The sequence below is a fragment of the Argopecten irradians genome, chromosome 5 (assembly GCF_041381155.1).
Source record: "Argopecten irradians isolate NY chromosome 5, Ai_NY, whole genome shotgun sequence".
In the NCBI taxonomy this organism is placed as follows: Eukaryota; Metazoa; Mollusca; class Bivalvia; order Pectinida; family Pectinidae; genus Argopecten; species Argopecten irradians.
The window spans coordinates 35,826,263-35,846,756 of NC_091138.1; the positions used below are offsets into that span (position 1 = coordinate 35,826,263).

The window sequence follows — 20,494 nt, forward strand, 5'->3', positions numbered from 1 at the left end:
ATAGTAAAGACATGATATATATAACATGTAGGGCCTATATGCGACTCATAAATAGTCTAGTACTAGACAAGGATTTATTTATTATATAAGTGATACGTCCTTGTACTATATAACAACCCTAGACCGCTAAACCTGTCTAGATTAGGTTAACGACGAGTATTTCACGGGACTGTTAAGATAATATTAGATGTAACTATACAAAAGGTCATCAACTCAATATTCTTTAACTCAACGCTTTTATAAAATACCTTTTTCTTATACTAAAAAGGTTTTATCCATTTCCTTTTATATTTTCCCGCGGTTTTTCTTCTCTTTTAATAAATAAAAATACTCCTTCGTTTCGTATTTTTCATTTCCGTTCTTAATTTGTATTTGTGTATTATTGTTAGTTATGATGTCTCTATTTTGAAATAAAGACTTATATCCGAATTTTGATTTTAGTATTTTTTTCTTATTGTTTACTTTAATTATAATATCAGGATGAAAAAGTTCACTGTTAGGGAAGTGCGCATGTAAAAGCAGAAGTGACGTCAGACAGAAATCTCCACGCGGTGGGAAGTGTTGCAATCTTTTTTGACATCCCAGTTTACTGTGAAAATATCGACAAAGGGACACTAATGGCTACGGAAAACGGAGATAACGGAGCCCCTGATTCTTGGGATCAGGAAATAGACAATCAAAATGAAACCGATCCAGGGAAAGAATTGGCTCAACCGATGTCATTTCTCAACGTTAATGCAGCACCTTTCGTCCCAGGCCAAAATGTGTTTGCCACAGAATTTGTACCCGTCGCTTCAAAAATAGACGGTACTGGTGATTGAAACATGAGTTATTTATGTGGATATTTGATTATTAACATGAAATTATTGTGTTGTGTTTGATACATTTGGTTACAATTATGGCGTCAATGGATTTGTTTACATTGGGGTGGGGTAAATACACACGAGACCATGTCTGTTTTGATTTGACGTATGGTAACATAAGGTTTATTTCTTTACCACGTTATATGGATGTGTTTTGTGTGATATGTTAACTTAATTCCAGTTATGTTTGTGAGATTATATTAGATGTAGATATGCAGTGTAGCCTATCCAGATTGTAACAGGAGAGGAGAAAATGTAGCAACTAGACTGGGATTCGAACTAGCGACCTCCGAACACTAGCCAGATGCTCTACGCATAGGACCTTATGATTAAGCTGTCTGGTAACCGAGAATTGACCCAGTTCAATCCTGCTACTTTCCTTCCCATTTTCTAAATTATATTTGCGTTCAAAGACACGAGAGACCCATGCAGGGCCGGGCGTATATATACTAGTAACTAGGGCTGAAACCATTAGTCAAATAATCGGAGGCGATTAGATTAAGGAAACGCTGATAATCAATTAAAGATTTATCGGTAATCGTTATATGCAAAGCAATTAGTGCATTGTAAGCAGAATAAACACGTTGACAGTCAAAAACAGATCATGGATTTCTAAGGAAGTAATTCCGACTGTAATTTCATCTCTTTATGTACACGATTTGAACTCAACAAAGCATATATGATGTGAGAAATACTTGTTAAATTACATCTTTGTGAAAGTCTAAGTCATTTATCAATGAGAAAGTGGATGTCATAAGAAAGCTTGCAACACACTGTTCGCCAATTTTCACTAGCGATCAACTCCATGTTGAGTTACGTCAGGGAGGCCTAATTGCCACCGGGACGCTCGAGGGCGGAAGTAGCAGTAGTCTTGAACATTTTAATTTTACTATTGCATGTGTTTATCATATAAAAAGAATGTTTTTGTTTATATTCTAATTGAAGATAAGAGTTGTTGATTTATTTAATTTTTTTTTTTTTTTGATCACGGCAATAAAAAAGTTCATTGATGAAAATTTGGTCAATATGTCCCTCCGTGACGATCCAGATTTGGTTGATTAGTCGTACGTGTGAAGGTCACGTCAAAACAGTGGGTTAGCAGACTGGATTTATACGATGTTACGGAAGATGATACAGGAACGGAATTCAAAGCTTATTTGGGATAAAATACGAGTGTTTTGTCAATAAATCTATTCTTATTTATTGGTAGGCTTATATTATGTAAGGCATGTGCTCTGTCATATCATACAGTAGGTGTTATTATTAGTTGATACCAAAACATGGCAGACGTTTTCAGTAGTCAGTAGTGAGACAATATAGTTGCCTTCAACTCAAGTGATTAATCGATTAGTAATTGATTACATGTGAATGAATAATAGAATACAAAAATTACTAATCGTTTCAGCCCTACTAGTAACTACCATCGCAACTACCACCGCAGGTGGAAAAAGAGAGAATGATAGTGGCCAGACCATGCAGGACTCGATCCAAACATTTAATTAAAAATAGCCAGATGACGGACTGATCATAATCACATGTGTAGGGGGATCAGACTGGGTTTATCATCATGATCAGTGACCAGGTAGCTCATGATCAGCGGAAGAGCATTCAGCTAGTTTTTGGGGGTCCTGGGTTCGAATCCAAGTCTGGCCGCTACATATTCTCTCCTGTTACAAAATTGACACTCAACTAAAATACCCAAGGTGGTGGTGTAAGGGTCTCCTATGTCTTTGAGGGCGAAGTCTGTGAAAAAGAAGGCAGGAGTCTAGTCAGTGAGATTGGACTGGGTGGATCATCGCTGACCAGGTAGCTCAGCAGTAGAGCATTCGCCTAGTGTTCAGAGGTCACTGGTTCAAATCCCGGTCTGGCCGCTACATTTTCTCCTCACCTTTTACACATGATTGAGATACCTGGTCACCAATGATCAACTTAGTCCATTCCTGCCACAAGATAAGAAATTCTCAAAAATGTATAGAAGAAGAATAGGTCTGTCACAGTATATGCATAAAAGCAATTATATAGTGATCAAGAGATGACTGATATACATCATTTCAATTATACACAAATGCTTGACCTATTATGAAAAAATGATTAATAATTTGCCTTTTTTGGTTGTTATTGCTTCATAATGAAATTATTCTTTATACCAGATTTCTTGTACTTCTAATATAAGTTACCTGTGTAGTGGGATTGAGAAGTTTGTTATGATTACTATGTTGTAATTAAAGAACCTCTGGGGACAAAACAAAATTACTATATTGTAATTATATATAAGCATAGTTACACATATAAACATATCAAAAGTGTTGGGGAATGAAAATGATTGTTAACTTAAAACCATAAATTTGCTGTAAGCATGCATGTTCGTTATAAACATGTTTTACTTTGTAATGCTATACAGCTAGCCTTGATTAATGAAGACATGCATGCTTATTCGCAACTATGGAGTCCAAACTAATTCATTACAAATTCCTTGGGACCCTTCAAATCCTTATGCGAGCGCTCGAGTTCCATACTAAGTGGGTTAAATGAAACAAAGTGAGACTTTGGACAGGGATATACAATTGTTTTTTGAGAAATGTTTATCTCCCGTGTTTGGATTATATATGCATAAGTCAGAGGACATGTGTCGACACATGGCACTGATTATGAAAATCTACCTGTGTCATGACTCATAATTCAGATTACCAACATTTTGTTTTTGGCACGTCGCATTTTGTGGGTTTATAACAATACAAAAAGCACCCAGGAGACTTGGAAATCGTTTTTGTATTAACCGTTTCTTACTAAATGATATAATACAAAGTAATACAAGGATGTTGAATGCAATTTGTAGGGGATTTCAGTTCCATTTGTATAAAACAGGTTTTTGTACTATCCGATAGTGGTGTTCCGATTAGTCAAGGTCGTCAAGTATCGTTGGTTTGGGGCGTATGAAAGTGTATAATTAGTTGTCATCATTAAAACACGCAAGAAATGTCATAGAAAACTTAAGGTTATAACCTTTTTTTATCTCATTAGGCCTAGGGCAAATGTATGCAATACTGATGTTACTAATTCTAAACAATTATAGGGGAGTCAAATGTTTTTGTTCACTAAAAAAAATCTGATGAATCATTTGTTTCAATTTGTGAATTGTCCTTGATACATACAGACTTGTCTTTATACGGTGTCGTAAAACTGATGTACCTTTTACTTTAGTTTGTTTCTACTGCTTGGTAAATGTTAATACCTTTATCTACAGCTTCAATATTGCTTGCTTACTACTGTAATGTATTAATTCGTTCAATACATATATTTGTATAGATACATCTCCAAAAGACGGTACACCCACAGATGAGTCGGGCAATGCTGTTGGTACCGAGGACATGGAAACACAAGAATCAGCAGGTAATTAAACATTTTCACATTTTAAAGTATTAGATAAAAAAAAACATTGTATATTGTATCAGCTATAAACAAAATTAAAAAAAAATAGAAAAAAGAATATTGTATCAGCTATAAACAAAATTAAAAAAAATAGAAAAAGTAGAATCATTGTATATAGTATCTGCTATAAACAAAATTTGAAAAAAAAAAAATGGAAAAAGAAGACTGTTAAAATGGATACATAAACTTGCATGTACATTCTCATGATATGACAAAATGCTTTCTGTACATTTATTTTCAGTATCTTCTATTAGTGTTATCAATGACATTTCAGCCTTATTTGATTTCCACAATCAGTGTTGTATATGACAGGATTATTTGTGCTTTTGTGCTTTAAAATAAGTCCTTAGCTTTATTTACATCTTTGAGTAGTGTTAATGTGTCTGACACTTTGGGTCTAAACACCTTCTGTTATGAGTATTGATGACCTTTTGACCTGGTATATACAGGTGATGATTGGGCCGCTGAGGAAGAAGAAGAGTTGGAGGAGGATGTTGTAGTAAAACCTGTGACAAACACCAAAAAAGCTGGTCAAGCACAGGAAATGGAAGTCAAGAAGGAGCACATAAATGTCGTCTTCATTGGCCATGTTGGTAGGTACTTGAGTAATTGTATTCTGGTTTGAGTTATGTAATTCATCTACAAATCCGTCCACTCTGTATTTCTACCCTTCAATACTTGTTACTCGTCAATCTTCAAAGATGTTTTAATCTCTTTATGTAAATTGAAAAATACATTCAAGGGTGTAAAAATCCACTAGCCCGACGCCCGGGGCTACCAAATTTTCAGCTTGGGCTAGTGAAAATTTCAGCCCTACTAGCCCGGGGCTAGTGACTTTTTTTCAAAGATATTTCAAAATGAAAAACATCATATTAAGTCAAAATAACACTTTAAAACATTGCAATTCTATGTAATATTCGTATCTAACTTTAAATCTTAATCTGGAGTCTAATTTATTGACGACTGTGGACCGGTACAGTACTGTAGACCTCCCGATCATCACAGTGAATATTGATGCATTTCATGTGAAAGTTACGTAATTTGCAACACAAGTTCTAGAAAAACAATATACAAACCATCAAATAAATCATCTCAGCTATCAGATAAGTAAGATTTAATAGTTACAAAAATGATGTTAAAGAACTGGAATCCATTCCTCAAAAAGTCGGCAGCAAAGCCATGCCTGTAGCAGGCAGCCATATTTGTTATGGTTATTCTAATATCCGGGTCAAAGGTCGGGAATCCGGAATCCGGATTCAGGATTAAAAAAAATCTAAAAATTGTGTTCTAGAAATATCACAGATTAAAAATTTTCTTAATGTTTATTTGAATTTAAATAAAAAAAAAAGTAACTGCAAATAATAAAAAAAACTCACTCAATTAAAAATATTTGAATTTATATAAAAAATTTATGGTATTATAAATTTTCCTTTTTTTTCTGGGCTAGTAGATATTTAGGCCGGGCTAGTGAAATTTTGGTGTCTACTAGCCCTGGGCTAGTGCTTTGAAATAAATTTTTACACCCCTGACATTTTCAAATAAGTTCCTCAATCCTTGTATCCATTCGAGGAGTTTATTGTGCTTAATTTTCTTTATCTAGAAAGCGACAGATAAAACTATAGGCAAAGTTTCTTAAAGGCCCACTACCTTTCTGAAACGGCTTTTAATTTTTAAATGGGAATGTAAAACAAGATCGATAATTTTGTGGAGTCTTAAAGAATTATGAACTTACTGTTAATACAACATTTATCATCACCTTCTGAACGATTTGATTAAAATAAATAAAATGTTTATTTTCATAACGCCTTTCCCGCCTTCGTCCTAAATACAGCGCGGTAGTTGACTATCACTGCGCCAGACGGCAAAACAGCGAATTGACTCTCCACTGTTTTCATATATTACGCAGGAAATCTTGCATATGTTTGGTGTCGTAACCTTATTTTAGGTCATCGGTATGCATTTTTTGATGTTATTAATGTTTTAAAGAAACCTTTATATTTTGCTCCGGAAAGGTAATGGACCTTTAAAGTATAAATTTATCAGAATACATATGAATATATCAATTTTTTTCAGATGCTGGAAAATCAACCATTGGTGGTCACATTATGTAAGTGTGTATTGTTATCCTCTCCAGTTCTATTCTCGTATATGTATAGTTACGAAATATGTGAATGATACTGCCATTCAGGCCATATATAAGTACATAGATATTTAATCCAGTAATATTAGACGTCCATATTGAGAAACTTATGATGGGCAATACCGACATCTAATATCGGACCTCTATATGAGTCATTGTAAGTTCTGCTGTCAAACTAGAGCGGAAGTTTGACGCTTACTAACGAAGTGAAAACTTACCAGAATGTCATAAAACATGCCTAGCATGAATCAGTAGTTATCCATGAACACATAAATTGCTATGATGTAATATAAATCCAGGGAATAATCACATATTTTAGAGCTGACCCATAGCAATAATGTTCAGCGCTGTTAATCCCATTCAAATTTTTGTAACTTCTAGTTTATCAAGTTATATGACAGTGTATGAAGTGGAAAGATAATATATGCATGGAAACAAGTATTTTTTTATCAGTTCTAATGAATTCTGGAAATATTTGAATTAACTACCAGTAATGCATTTTAGTCAAAATACTGCAAGAATTTTGTAGATAATGGTAATTTTACTTTCCATCACCATTCCGTAGTTTGTAACTAACGAGTAAAAATGGCGACCAGGTAGACTTACAAATAGTGGTGGGTTAAAAGAAATGTCTAAATTCAGTATAAAAATGCAACAATGACGTTTTGTGTTTTGGATTTAGCATGATTTTGGAAAAAAAAATTCATGATATGAAAGGTTAGTTTAAAGACAACTTGAAATTTTGACTTGATATTGAGCCAATTTCTGCGCCATGTGAATCCTGCCTCGATTGTTAGAGGTTAGACACGACATTACGACCAAAAGTGTCTCGTCGTGATATACCTATTCTATGCTATATTCTAATTGAAGATTATAGTGAAGATGTCTCCATAACCTTTCAGTACCCTCTGAACTATTGAGGTGTCAGAAATGACATGAATATATATTTTCATTGATAATTTCATGAAGTTGTATCCGTTATTCTTTTATTGCCCTGTTTTGGTTTGGCTGGTTTATAGATGCTCCACCGCTGACAAATGGTATTTTTTCATTATCAAAAACAGGAGCAGACGATTTGGTATTTTTCTTCAGTTGCAAAAGTTACTTACTTTACACCATTACCACCATTAAAAAATTTGAGCTTCTAATTTTACTTCAAGTTGAAAATAGAAAAAAATAATTAATTGCATCCCAAAAAATTCCTTGGCACTATATCTTATATGGAATGAAGTAATGATTGCGCATACACCAAAGGCGAAATAAATTATTTTATGTTATTTTTTGTGTTAATTAGGCATATATATCCACGATTACCAATTATTGTTCTAATGATGAATATCATTTATGCTCTGTCGGCGGTCGAGCATCTTTAACATTTTAATAACATCCAGGGTCATTTAAGGACATGCCAAGTTTAGGAGTTGGGAAGAAAGCTGGAGGGCTTGTGGTTCTGGTTCTTAACTTGTATTTAGATTTTGTTTCTTGGATTTTACACCTAGCCTTTTACTTTCAGGTATCTGACAGGTATGGTTGATAAAAGAACACTGGAGAAGTATGAACGAGAAGCCAAAGAGAAAAACAGAGAAACATGGTAGGTAACCTTAGCTCACCTGGCCATCATATACATTCTGATAGCTGGATTGATGAATTTCAATTCATATTAAGCCAGATAAAAATGTCTAACCGGTTAAAATTACCAGCTATACAGTAAAACATGAAAATTTAGCACACATTTTCTTTTAGCGCTGTTACCTGTTAGTGATAGATTAAAACATTCGCTAACTATGCCAAATGGTACCTTATTTCCATAGCGCTAAGATCTCACTGCGCCAGATTAAATCATTTTACAGTATGAATTCTGAATTGACTTCACTGTCGACCTAAAAATTGTAAATATGTATTGTTCTGTGATTGTTGATTAAGTGTTTTGGGTTATGTTTAGGTATTTGTCCTGGGCTCTGGATACCAACTCAGAAGAGAGAGAGAAGGGAAAGACAGTCGAGGTTGGAAGAGCCTACTTTGAAACACCAAGCAAACATTTCACAATTCTAGACGCCCCAGGCCATAAAAGTTTTGTCCCCAACATGATTGGGGGAGCATCACAGGCCGATCTGGCTGTATTGGTAAAGCTTTAGAATTTGATATGTACTTAAACCTTGTAGATTTTTGATTTGTGAATATGGAATCAGAATATGAAGATGATAAATGAGTATTTAGTATTCTTTGGGATAAACATTGGATTAAAAAAAAATAAGAAACAGTGAAATTTGGATTTTTTGTATTTGTGGATTTTTTCAGAACATTTGGAAAGCAATGCATAGAAATAAATTTTGTGTGAATTCTGTTACAAAATGTACGGCAGATAGATATGATCTAAAGAATTCTTGTCTTATTTGTCAGAAAAATATGTGTGAAGCATTATATATATATTATATCAGCCAATTTTGAAATGTTTGTAATTTTGTAGGTTATATCGGCGAGACGAGGAGAATTTGAGACTGGGTTTGAGAGAGGAGGACAGACCAGGGAACATGCTATGTTGGTTAAAACTGCCGGCGTTAAACACTTAGTTATTGTTATAAACAAAATGGACGACCCCACTGTGGAGTGGTCAGAGGAACGGTAAGCATTACACTGACCTCAAGGTCAAAGGTCATAGAAATGGAAATCTTAAAAATTTAGCTAAAGACATTGTCTACTCTTTTAGCCTATATGCAAAGTTTTCATTCATTGAATTTTTTTGTTTCGTTTTTATGTCAAATTGTGAAGAGTTTTGACTTGCTCAAAACAAAATGGCAATATGGTACTGGTATATGAAAGCAACTCTACTAGTGAATCAGTTGAATGACTTAGAGATTATGTAGTAGTCTTTTAAATATGAAAAAAAAAAAAAAATCAACTTGCATATATGCGTACCAATGGACAAAGACATAATAGCTATAAAGAATATGAATAAATGTGCTATTGACAGGTACCTTGAGTGTAAGGAGAAGCTGATCCCCTACCTGAAGAAGTGTGGCTTTAATCCCAAAACAGACCTGTATTTTATGCCTGTATCTGGTCTCACAGGAGCTTTCCTTAAATTTGTCCCAGATGAAACAGTCTGTCCATGGTACAGGTATGTTACCTTTAATTCCCTCATACCAAATTTTTTCTTATATATATTCTAGTTTGGAATATAACAAAATTATCTCTATCCAGGTAGGTATCATTTGTGACATTATTTTGTGAGCGAAATTCATGTCCTTTTCACTGAAACATATTGTGTAACTCTCGCAAACAAATGACATCACAATCAGCATCTACCCGCAAGGGGAGATAACACTTTATGACGGAATACTCGTATCATGACATTCATGCATTGAAGCATTCTAACTCACCAGGCCGAGAGTAGTAATATTTTTGCATAACTCACCCATGTAATATGACATAGAGGCCAGCGTTTTTCATTGACTGTTGAACTTCGCCAAAATATAGTCTTCTTAGACTAGTTGTTTCATTTAAAATAAAACTTATTTTAGATCCTATAGCCCTGCCTGTTTTGTAGATTTAATCTTAAGTGTATTCAACAGATTTTTGTGTTTTTGTCCAACAAAATTCAGGCTTTTATGTACATTGAATTAAAGATAATGATTTGGGATGTAAATTTTTATTCCAGAGGACCATCACTTATTGATTATCTAGACCAGCTAAACTCCTTGAATAGATCTACAGAGATGCCTGTCAGAATGCCCATTGTTGATAAATATAGGGTAAGTAATTAGACATCATTAAGCAGGAGTTACCCAAAAAGTAATTGTTAGTATAATTTTAGGATAACGATTGATAAAACATAAGGATATAAGGGTTGATAAAACATAAGGCTGGTAGGAAGACAGATGTTCTAGACAATCTCGATTATGTGTAAATTACAACAGGACTGAAGTCGGGTAATATTATATATATATATTTACACTTGCTAGGCTTGGTCACTATACGCTAATACTAGCCGATTTTGTTTACCATAACTGCATGGTAACATTGAACTTTGAACTTGCGTAAGGAAATGTTCTGTGCAACGTAAAAGGACTACTTTTTTTAAAAGAAACACATGGCTTTGTTTACATTTTGACGAAACATTACGTGTATATTGTTGTTTTTCATAGAATTTTGGAAAAATGTAAACAATATATACATGTTTTATATTTATATATGATTCAAACAATTTTTAAATTAACAATTGTATAAAGAAACGGAAAAATATCCCGACCGGGGCGACGTGCTTTCATTTTTGTTAAAAATGATGGGTGTCAAATGTAAACATTACCTCTGTGCCTATGTTCGTCCTACGATCGAGCCTTTGGGGTGGACGGGTGTGAGACCCTCTGATAGAGGTCAGTTATAAACATATCCTCTTGTCTTTGTTCTTTGAGTATTTAATCATGTGTATTATAAAACATGCACCGCTAATAATCCACGTGTTGACAGTTCCGCGTCACCACAAATACATTGTATCCATCGAACACAAGTGAATTTGTTTCATCTATCGATGGCGATATGGATCTAAACGTAGATTATATAATCACATGGCTCCCAAGGATGTAATATCGTCAAGTCAGACGACATCTCAAACACATTGAGCTACTTGAAAATCGGTGTTTTCACAACTTCCGCAAACTAAAGTGTGTAAGCGTGCGTCAGCTTCGCCTCGCTGCACAATAACGGTCACCGAGTTCACACATGTGGCCGTGTACAAATTCTTTATGTTATTACGCTATATATTAACTTTTAGCAAAATTGAATATATATTTTAAGTTCTGATCTGATTAAATAAAATTATCTCTGAAATTTATTTTGTTTGTCATGTTTATTTTACACTAAAATATTGAACTTTTTTGTCGTCGCGGATGAATAATTCTACCTTACGTGAAGCGTCATCATTCGCTGTTCAATTGAGTAAGCTCCTCCCACTTTTGACCGACTTTTATTGAATAATTACGTCACTTTCAAATGACGATTTTATTGCATAAAATACAAATAAAAAGTCGTGTGAGTGTAAATATAGGAATTGGATTTCGTTTTTATGTTAACCATGCTTGTATGGAGCAATTCCTCTAAGAATATATTCAGTATGGGGCGCTAACGCGCCCCATACTGAATATATTCTTAGAGGAATTGCTCCATACAAGCATGGTTAACATAAAAACGAAATCCAATCCCTATATGAGTCAGTAACTTGAGACCCACATACACTAGTTGCAAAGGTCTGTAGGATGCTGTGTTTTTTTCTCTCCCAGTGATACATCTTATTTTCTCTTTTCGAAATGTTACTTGGAACAGTGTAGGAAGGATTTTAGCATCTTATTGTCAAAACTCAAATCAAAAGCTATGAAGACTATAATTATAGAAAACGTTTGATAGTTTATGTTCTTTGTTTAAAATTTTTGTTTCATTTGTTAAGTGCAGTAAAATATGGTTATGACAGAACTCTAGGGAGAAATTGCAACAAAATCACATTGTTATAAGCTAAGTTTGTTATACACATATACATCTAATGGAACCCCAATGCCAATGGGGAATGAAAATTTATCTATTATAAGAGTGTTTATTATGAAAACAAGGCTATAAAGAACCTCTGGGGAATTACTTCTTTACCAGCATATTTTGTTATACACATATTACAAACATCTTAAAGGAATCTTGACTGGGAATAAAGATTGCTACGTTATAACCCTGAATATGTTGTAAGTGTATTAATATTATAAACAAGTTTTACTGTAATACTCTATTTAATTGATGTTTTCTGCTGGTCGATCGTGTCTGACTCTAATTTCTGTTTTCCAGGACATGGGAACACTATTACTGGGTAAATTGGAGGCTGGTGTGATAACCAAGAATATGTCCTTAATGGTGATGCCTAACAGAGTGAGTACTGTATAAATGATTCCTTTATGGTTAATCTGTGCATGAAAAATTCTAAAAAGAAGGCAAATAAAAGACTGACTGATGAAAAATAATATTATGTTTTCTTCATAGTCAGCTTGAATTTGAAAAAATTCTAAAATAAGTGTGGATAAAAAACTGATATAATTAGCAAAAACATTCTTCATAATTCATTTTAACATGTAAAATTATACAATAAAAGTTGGATGAGAAGAAATAATGCTAAAAGTAGTTTATGGTTTTTATATGGGAACTCCACCAAAAAAAAATCTGTCTTGTCCTTAAATCATCAGTTTTTAAAGATGCTCCACCACCAACAGAGCATAAACGATACCCATCATTTGAACATTAATTGGTGTTTAATCGTGTAAATATATGTCAACAGAAAAACAGAAAAAATATGTTAAAAGAATCTATTTTGCTTTCGGAGCATGCCCAATCAGTACTGCATTCCATATAGGACATAGTGCCTCAAAATTTTATTTGAGATGCAATTAATTTTCTTCAATATTTTATACTAAATCGTCCGCTCCTGTTTTTGATTGAGAAAAATTACCATTTGTAGCATCTTTAGATAGAGGATAAATACAATGAAAACTAGAAATTGTCACCGGGACAATTTGACGGGCTTTTCACCTAAAAGCTACTCCGTTCAAGGTCATTCATAACACACTTGGTAGCGCTTAGTTTCAACGTACCAAAAGTCCAATACCAGGTCTCAGGCCTTTCAGAACTTTGCAATAAGTCATTTGAAGATTTTAGGATTGTTACCCGAGTGCCCTTTGATATAGGTCAAGGTCAATCATATTAAAAAAACTTGGTAGACATCGATATCAGCATGCTTCATGCTTAATATTAGGTCTCTATACCTTCTAGAAATTGAGAAGAAGATTTTTTAATCATTTTGTCGAAAAATTGCATTTTGAACTTTGTCCCTTATTTCCAACCGGATAGTTGACGTTTTACAGAAAAGTAGTATGTAAATTAATTGTTCCATTTTTGATTCTACATAAACATATCCAAAAATCAAAGAAATTGGCCGTGTGGTTAACGAGCTACGGCTGTCTCAATGAGCTGTATTTTCACTGGATCATTTCCATAGCTCTAAAATCACAAGCACTCTGTGACCTTGAATGTAGGTCAGGCTCGTTTATTTTTTCAAACCTGATAGTCAACTACCTAAGCTTACATCATGCGCAATATCAAGCCTCTATACCATGTAGAACTTGACAAGAAGTTGTTTTCGTGATTTTCACCGAAAACGGGCGAATTTGCATTATGAGTCAATGGTCAACCGGAAGTTGACATTTTAGAGAAAAATGTACAATTACAAAGTTTCTTAGTATGTTATTCTACATCACATATAATAAAATGAAAGAAACTGGCTCAGTGGTTAACGAGTTATGGCTGTCTAGGTTTAAACCGGAAGTGACGTCATTGCGGCCATATTTGAATTTGAATCAACACCATATTAACAAGAATCGGTCACGATGATAAGTTGAAGATTTTGTGTGAGTTTAGGCTTGATCAGACTGGTAAAATCAGAGGAGATGTTTAAAATATAATTGTCGAAATTTGCAAAAAAATCTTAGTTAAATATTAATTACGTTGTAAAAAATTAATTAGTGGACCAATGTTTAAGTTGAAGGCATCAAAACCTTCAAAATGAAATACTGCATCGATTTAATGCAAAAAGTTTGGAAAAAATTGAATAATAAAAAAAAATCTAAAAATAGTCACTTTTTGTAAACTTTGACCTCTAGCGAGCTTTTTAACGAGACATATTTTGTGGAAACATGTTTAAATCATCAGTTTTTAAAGATGCTCCACCACCAACAGAGCATAAACGATACCCATCATTTGAACATTAATTGGTGTTTAATCGTGTAAATATATGTCAACAGAAAAACAGAAAAAATATGTTAAAAGAATCTATTTTGCTTTCGGAGCATGCCCAATCAGTACTGCATTCCATATAGGACATAGTGCCTCAAAATTTTATTTGAGATGCAATTAATTTTCTTCAATGATTTTATACTAAATCGTCCGCTCCTGTTTTTGATTGAGAAAAAATTACCATTTGTAGCATCTTTAGATAGTAGCATCTTTAGATAGAGGATAAATACAATGAAAATAACCGGGCAAAGCTAACATTCCATATAAAAATTCCAGAACTGAAGTAAGATGTTTTTATCAAAATGGTTGATATCAACTTGATCATATTTTATTTTCAGGCTATAGTTAAAGTGAATCAACTCTTCTCTGATGAAATAGAAACAGAGTTAGCCAACCCAGGTGAAAATCTCAAAGTCAAGGTCCAGGGAGTGGAAGAAGAGGTGAGATATTGCAAAAAGTGGTCATTTCAAGTTAAAGAGAAGTTCCATTAGATTTCTTAATTTCAATTAGAACTAAAATTTGGTCAGCTTGTTCTTATTTCTATTTTAGCAATCTTAAGTGAACCATTTCTACCCATGATTCAATTTCTCGTCTTAATTCCATGAAAGTTTAGAATGGATTATAGGGGGTTTATCCCTCTCATAAGCAAACCTGGAGTCTTTGATGAGGATATCTTCTTGACTGGAGCAGCCTTTACCATTATAATGTGTATTTGTCATATCATTTTATAACCTTGTTAACATAAACTATTATAACTAGAAGACCATGTTTAATGTGAAGTATTTAATTGCTCTTGATAATTTTTAACTGTGTATTCAAGCAAACAAAATTTATTTGATTGCTCATTAAGTTTGAGATGTTAGCATTTCTCATTGGAGTTAAGTAGGTTTGACAGAGTTTTGTACAACTTTAGTAATTCTTGTTTGTTTTAGGATATTTCTCCAGGCTTTGTGCTTTGTCCAATGGAAACACCATGTAACACAGGCAAGGTATTTGATGCTCAGGTAAGTGATCGTTACTAAAGTAGACAAACATTTGTGATAATTGTCTATACTTACTTGACAAACATTTCTGTATTCTAATTTGATGTTTACCAAAGAGTATATTTGATATTGTCTTTGTTCAGTTATTTCCTTGTGTGTGAAAGGTTCATAATATAATCATGAGATTCAGATATCATCACCTATCCAGTTTAATATCCTGAAAAAAATGTTAACAACCATTTTTGTTTTTTTGGTAAATTACAATATTCGATTTAAACCACAAGGGTTTTAAAAAACCTCCACAACTGTCATCTCTTATAGAGTCTTTATAGCCAGGAGGTCTCTATACACAGGCTAAATTCTGTTGTCTCTCGCAGAGTGCTTCACTAAAGTAATACAAATATAATGGAAAACAGTTTCACTTCTACAGGGATTCTCTATACAAACATATTCCGTCTTTGCATATCACCGAGTTAGCTCCCTTGCGGGTATTCCGGGTAAATTTGTGAGCATACTTCACGTCGTCTTCTCCGAAAAGTATGATGTTACACTCGCAAACACATGACATCACAATCACTGCCTACCTGCAAGGGCAGATAGCTCTGTAATACACAAGTGCAGAATTGCTGTCTCGTAAAACACAATTACATTCATTGCTTAGCTCATTGAGTGCACCGGAGGCTGCCTTTGAATGACCATGGATGTTAATTGGATAATTAACATAGCAACCAAATCAACCAACCAAAATGTGAATGAGAATTTTGTTATGATCTTTAATATAAATTCATTAACATTATTATATTTCATTTCAGATTGTGATACTCGAACATAAATCAATCATTTGTGCGGGTTACAGTGCAGTGTTGCATATTCACACGTGTGCAGAGGAGGTTACGCTGCGTGCTCTTCTGTGTATAATTGACAAAAAAACTGGTGACAAGACTCAAGTGAAACCTCGCTTTGTGAAACAGGACCAAGTAGCCATAGCTCGTATAGAGGTGAACGGTGGAATGATCTGTCTGGAGACTTTCAAAGACTTCCCACAAATGGGTCGCTTTACCTTACGCGATGAAGGTCAGTAGATGAAAATTTTATCACTTGGTTATGTTTTCAATAGGTCGCTTTCAAGATATAAAAACAACATGGGTGAAGTTCAATTGACTGTCAAGTAGTCTCACCTTCTGGTAATTGTGGAGTACGACGTCATATTTTGATGTGATATTTGTGACATCACAGTGACGGAAAGATGATTTGTACTTTTACCATGTCGTTTTGGAATCATAACCACCATGTACAATATACTTACTAATAACTCAGTATTCTGTAAAGAGAAACTCAAATACATTCTGTTTTGTTTGAACTGAAAAAAATAGACAAAATATCTGAAACTTTTCTGTTTTGTTTTTGCAGGGAGAACCATTGGGATAGGAAAAGTGCTTAAGATTATTAACTAAGAATTGTTGGACATGAGTTAGTGCTGGAGAATAATAACCCATCACTCAACACAAAACTAGTGCTGGGTACCTTCTCCGACTCTACAGTGCATTTAGTAATCCACCTCACCGGATGGACATTGGCTGTACATAACAATTTGTCTGTTATTGCTGACGTTTTAGGATCTAAGAAGTGCAAAACTTGTGCTGTTGCTGTGCACCGAGGCCCTATTTGAATAGATTTTGTTTATTATTATGCCACCTCTCATCATTTATGGGTGTATCATGGGGGATGTTCAATAGACTATCTAGAGAATTAGTCTATCAGGCTATCTAAATTTAATGTTTAATATTTTTTGTTTTCAAACGTTTTCAATGCTTGTTTTGTTATTTATGAGACCTTCATTGTAGAAAAAACATCTTTTGAAAAAAAATGTGTTGAATGTGCCTTTGATTAGTAAAACATTCCTTTTTCTCAGGAGCCACTGAAAAAAATTCAAAATCATGATGATAAAAAATAATTATTGAAAAGTTGAGGTTTAAAATTCGACAGAATTACTTGGAATCATTTGATGCATGGAAAGAATCGTTTGGCTGGCAATTGCCTTATATTTTTGGACTGATTATCCGGAAAATGTGTAAGCATTGTGATCGTATGTAATTGTTTCTATTTGATTTGACTGTATGTTTGAAACAAAACTACTTTATTTATTTCAGTACATATATTTGATTATTACCTATGATTGATACCAATTAGAATTGATTTATGAAATCAAGCTGTGCTGGATCAATAGAACACTCTTGATTGATTTTGTTCCTCAAACTGATGAAAAGGTTTTATTCGTCATTAAAGATGGTAATTACAAAAAGTTTGTAAAATCTGGGTGATGTGAAACATATTTCAAAGCCAAATGTAGGATATTGATATGGGACTGTCATTATATATAACTAATATACTATAGTCTATAGTGACTACATCTTTACACCCTGTGGTACTCCTAGATATTTAGTTATCTGCCCGATATATGTAACCTTATAGAAATATGAAACAGTATTCATTTCAAGTACTAGCAAATAAGGAATTTCTTGTTAAGCATTATCATAATTCAAAGTGCTCAATTCTGCTGTAATTGCATTAAATGTTAAATTCATATTCAATAATAGCGTTCTGAATAGACTTTGGTGCATATGTTTCATTATGTTCATAAACTTTTCATTTTGATTACATGGTTTGTTACATCAGTCTGAAGAATATAGCAATACAAGTAGTGTGTTGCAAATTCTTCATCCTTTATTGTTAATACATTCATATCTACTCTAATTAAGATAGGAGATTTTTTTACCATGTTTTAGATGGTTATCTGTCGTTTTAACATTATTTGGAAAAAGCAAATATTCTGCTTAATTCGGGTAAATTATCCAGACACCTGGCTGGATCTAGTTTGTTGTCTGTTCAATATCACAACCCATGTTGATTATTAAAACTATTTTCAGGGATTTATTTATTGGAAAGTAACATGTTATGATGATATGAAATTTTCCTAGTCTTATATTCATATGGTTATATGTGACATTTTGACATTCAGTCTGAAAGAAAATCTATAATGGTAAAAGCAGCAACCAAAAAATGAGTATTTAGATACATACATTTAAGTTTAAAACATGTCATTGGAGTACTGGTAGGTATATAAGGAAATATGGCTTTAATGAACCATTACATCAAATGGGGAGAACTTTCTACCCCACGGTGTCACTTTCAAAATCAAGTGAAATTCTATAAATTATGTTTTCTTCTTGTAGTTTTTGTGTTGAAAATCGTAATCAAAACGTCCAAAACATATCTATAAGATTCCACAAAAGTGCTGTGTGTATTATGTGCTTTCAAAAAAAATTTTTTTTTTTTTTTTTTTTTTTAGCCTTCTCCCCGACAATACTTCAGTTCTTAATTATCAGTTGTCCCCCTCCCCATGTTTTGTAAATAATACTAGATTATCTTTAATACTAACACATAGTCACAGCTTGGTCTACGTGCATTTGTGTGTAATGGATGTGCGTGTGTATGTGTATGATAGGCATGGAACCTGAGGGAGAGGGAGTGTATGAAGGAAATCACGTGTGTACAGAAGTGTAACAGACTTTCCCAGGTGCTTAAACATCGTAAAATAATTTCTTGTTAGCAAGGTCCTTAAATGTGAAGATTATACGCTTCATTCACACGAGTGTTGAGTCCATGTTTTTGCTTCAAAGTTTTCCTTAAAATAAACTCATTTACCCCTAAACATGAATTTGAACTCTTCTTAGTCTGACACTGGATCAGTTCATTATGAAATCACAGGGGTGAATGAGATTGGTAATGATGACTTTTCCAATTCTATTTTTCCATCATTGTTTAATTAGGATAGGTTGTACTAAATATGGTTTTGGTAACTGCAAGAGAGTATATAAAGCCAGATTTTGCAGTTTTGGCTAGCAAAGAATTCCAGGTAAATAAAACCAATTACTGTTATTGAAGACTATATAGAATATATAACTGTTTTCACAGCTTTCCAAATTCAGTCTGTACTGTTAATTTGGTAAAATCCTCATGTATTATATAATGTTATTGTAGTTAGTGGCATGTTAATTGGAATGGGTGTTAGTGGTGTTGAGATACAAGCTAATTGTTCACCTTTTAAAATTGATTACAGTTCAATGATAACCGAAAAAATCTTTATTGCAAAAATCAAAGAAATAATAGAAATAACTTAATGCCTTTTTGATATTGAAAGGATTCTCCAAATGACAGAAAAGTTTAGGAAGTTGCTTGTAAGGTACTGACTTATTTGAATTATTGAACTAACAGGTATTTATACATTCTTTATAGCTGGTATGTTTGCAGCTCAAAGCTTTTGCTATTTTCATTTCAAAGAAGAAAATAGAATTTAAATGCATGAACATTTTGTGATTTAATTATAAGAGTATGATTTATTCAATCTGTATTTCTTGGAGCAAATTTGTGGGATCCATGTGAATGTACTGCGAAATTGCAAAAGTAACACCCAATGGAAAAACTGTCTACATATATATATGTATTGTGATATTTCAATACACATATTTTAAAATGGGTTAGAACTAAGATCAATTAAGAACATGAAAATATTTGTTAACATTGATTTCAAATAGAACTTAAAGAGTGATGGATGATGTTTCATCGCAAAACAATGTTGTAGTTCAGTAATTTTCCTATTTAGAATGTTGAAAAATACCACATAAATAATGAACAAAAAATTGTTTAAGTAACATATTTAAGACAATTATCATACATATTAAAATTGAATATATGTATTATAATGTGGATTTTGAGAGGTCTTTTCAGTAAGAATCTTGTTTTTCTATATACCTATATAAATATATCTGTTCTACAAAGAGTATATATGCAGTATAAATATGTTCACTTCCAAACACATCTCATGATTCATTATAGAACGCACCTGTTCTTGTTTGCTTTGTGAAGAAAAAATGCTTATGTACAGAAATGTTCTATGTACAGTAATATAAAAAAAACTATTAATATAGACAAAAATTTAAGTTTAGGAAAAAATATCAATACATATGTCCTGTTTCACAGAATTTAAAAATTTCATCAGATTTTCTTGAGAAACTTATTTACAATAATTGTTAATCTTGATGAAATAATCTTTTTAATTAAAATGCAGGTACCATGAAGTTATCTTTGTCTTGTATCTTTACTTTTCTACATTTGTGCCTACCTTGTTACAAGTACATCATTGAAAAAAATCTCTTCTAAATTTACCAAACAGTTTTACGAATTAAAAAAAAACCCAGTAT

The 20,494-nt window shown here is 33.1% G+C and overlaps 1 protein-coding gene across 1 annotated transcript; it reads left to right on the top strand.

The window, feature by feature from the left end:
* The first annotated feature begins 528 nt into the window (after positions 1-528).
* Positions 529-20,371, top strand: LOC138323670 (eukaryotic peptide chain release factor GTP-binding subunit ERF3A-like). The gene is made up of 14 exons (XM_069268444.1): positions 529-807; positions 4,170-4,253; positions 4,742-4,885; positions 6,366-6,399; positions 7,946-8,023; positions 8,375-8,555; positions 8,900-9,054; positions 9,404-9,550; positions 10,091-10,184; positions 12,256-12,336; positions 14,589-14,690; positions 15,183-15,254; positions 16,046-16,307; positions 16,644-20,371. The coding sequence occupies exons 1-14, from the start codon at positions 618-620 to the stop codon at positions 16,685-16,687; spliced, it is 1,668 nt and encodes a 555-aa protein (XP_069124545.1). The 5' UTR covers positions 529-617; the 3' UTR covers positions 16,688-20,371.
* The last annotated feature ends 123 nt before the right edge of the window (positions 20,372-20,494 follow it).

Coding starts and splice junctions, on each gene's coding strand:
- LOC138323670 (XM_069268444.1), top strand. CDS start 618: ATGGCTACGGAAAACGGAGATAACGGAGCCCCTGATTCTTGGGATCAG. Junction 4,254..4,741: donor GGAAACACAAGAATCAGCAG/GTAATTAAACAT, acceptor TGGTATATACAG/GTGATGATTGGGCCGCTGAG. Junction 9,551..10,090: donor ACAGTCTGTCCATGGTACAG/GTATGTTACCTT, acceptor TTTTTATTCCAG/AGGACCATCACTTATTGATT.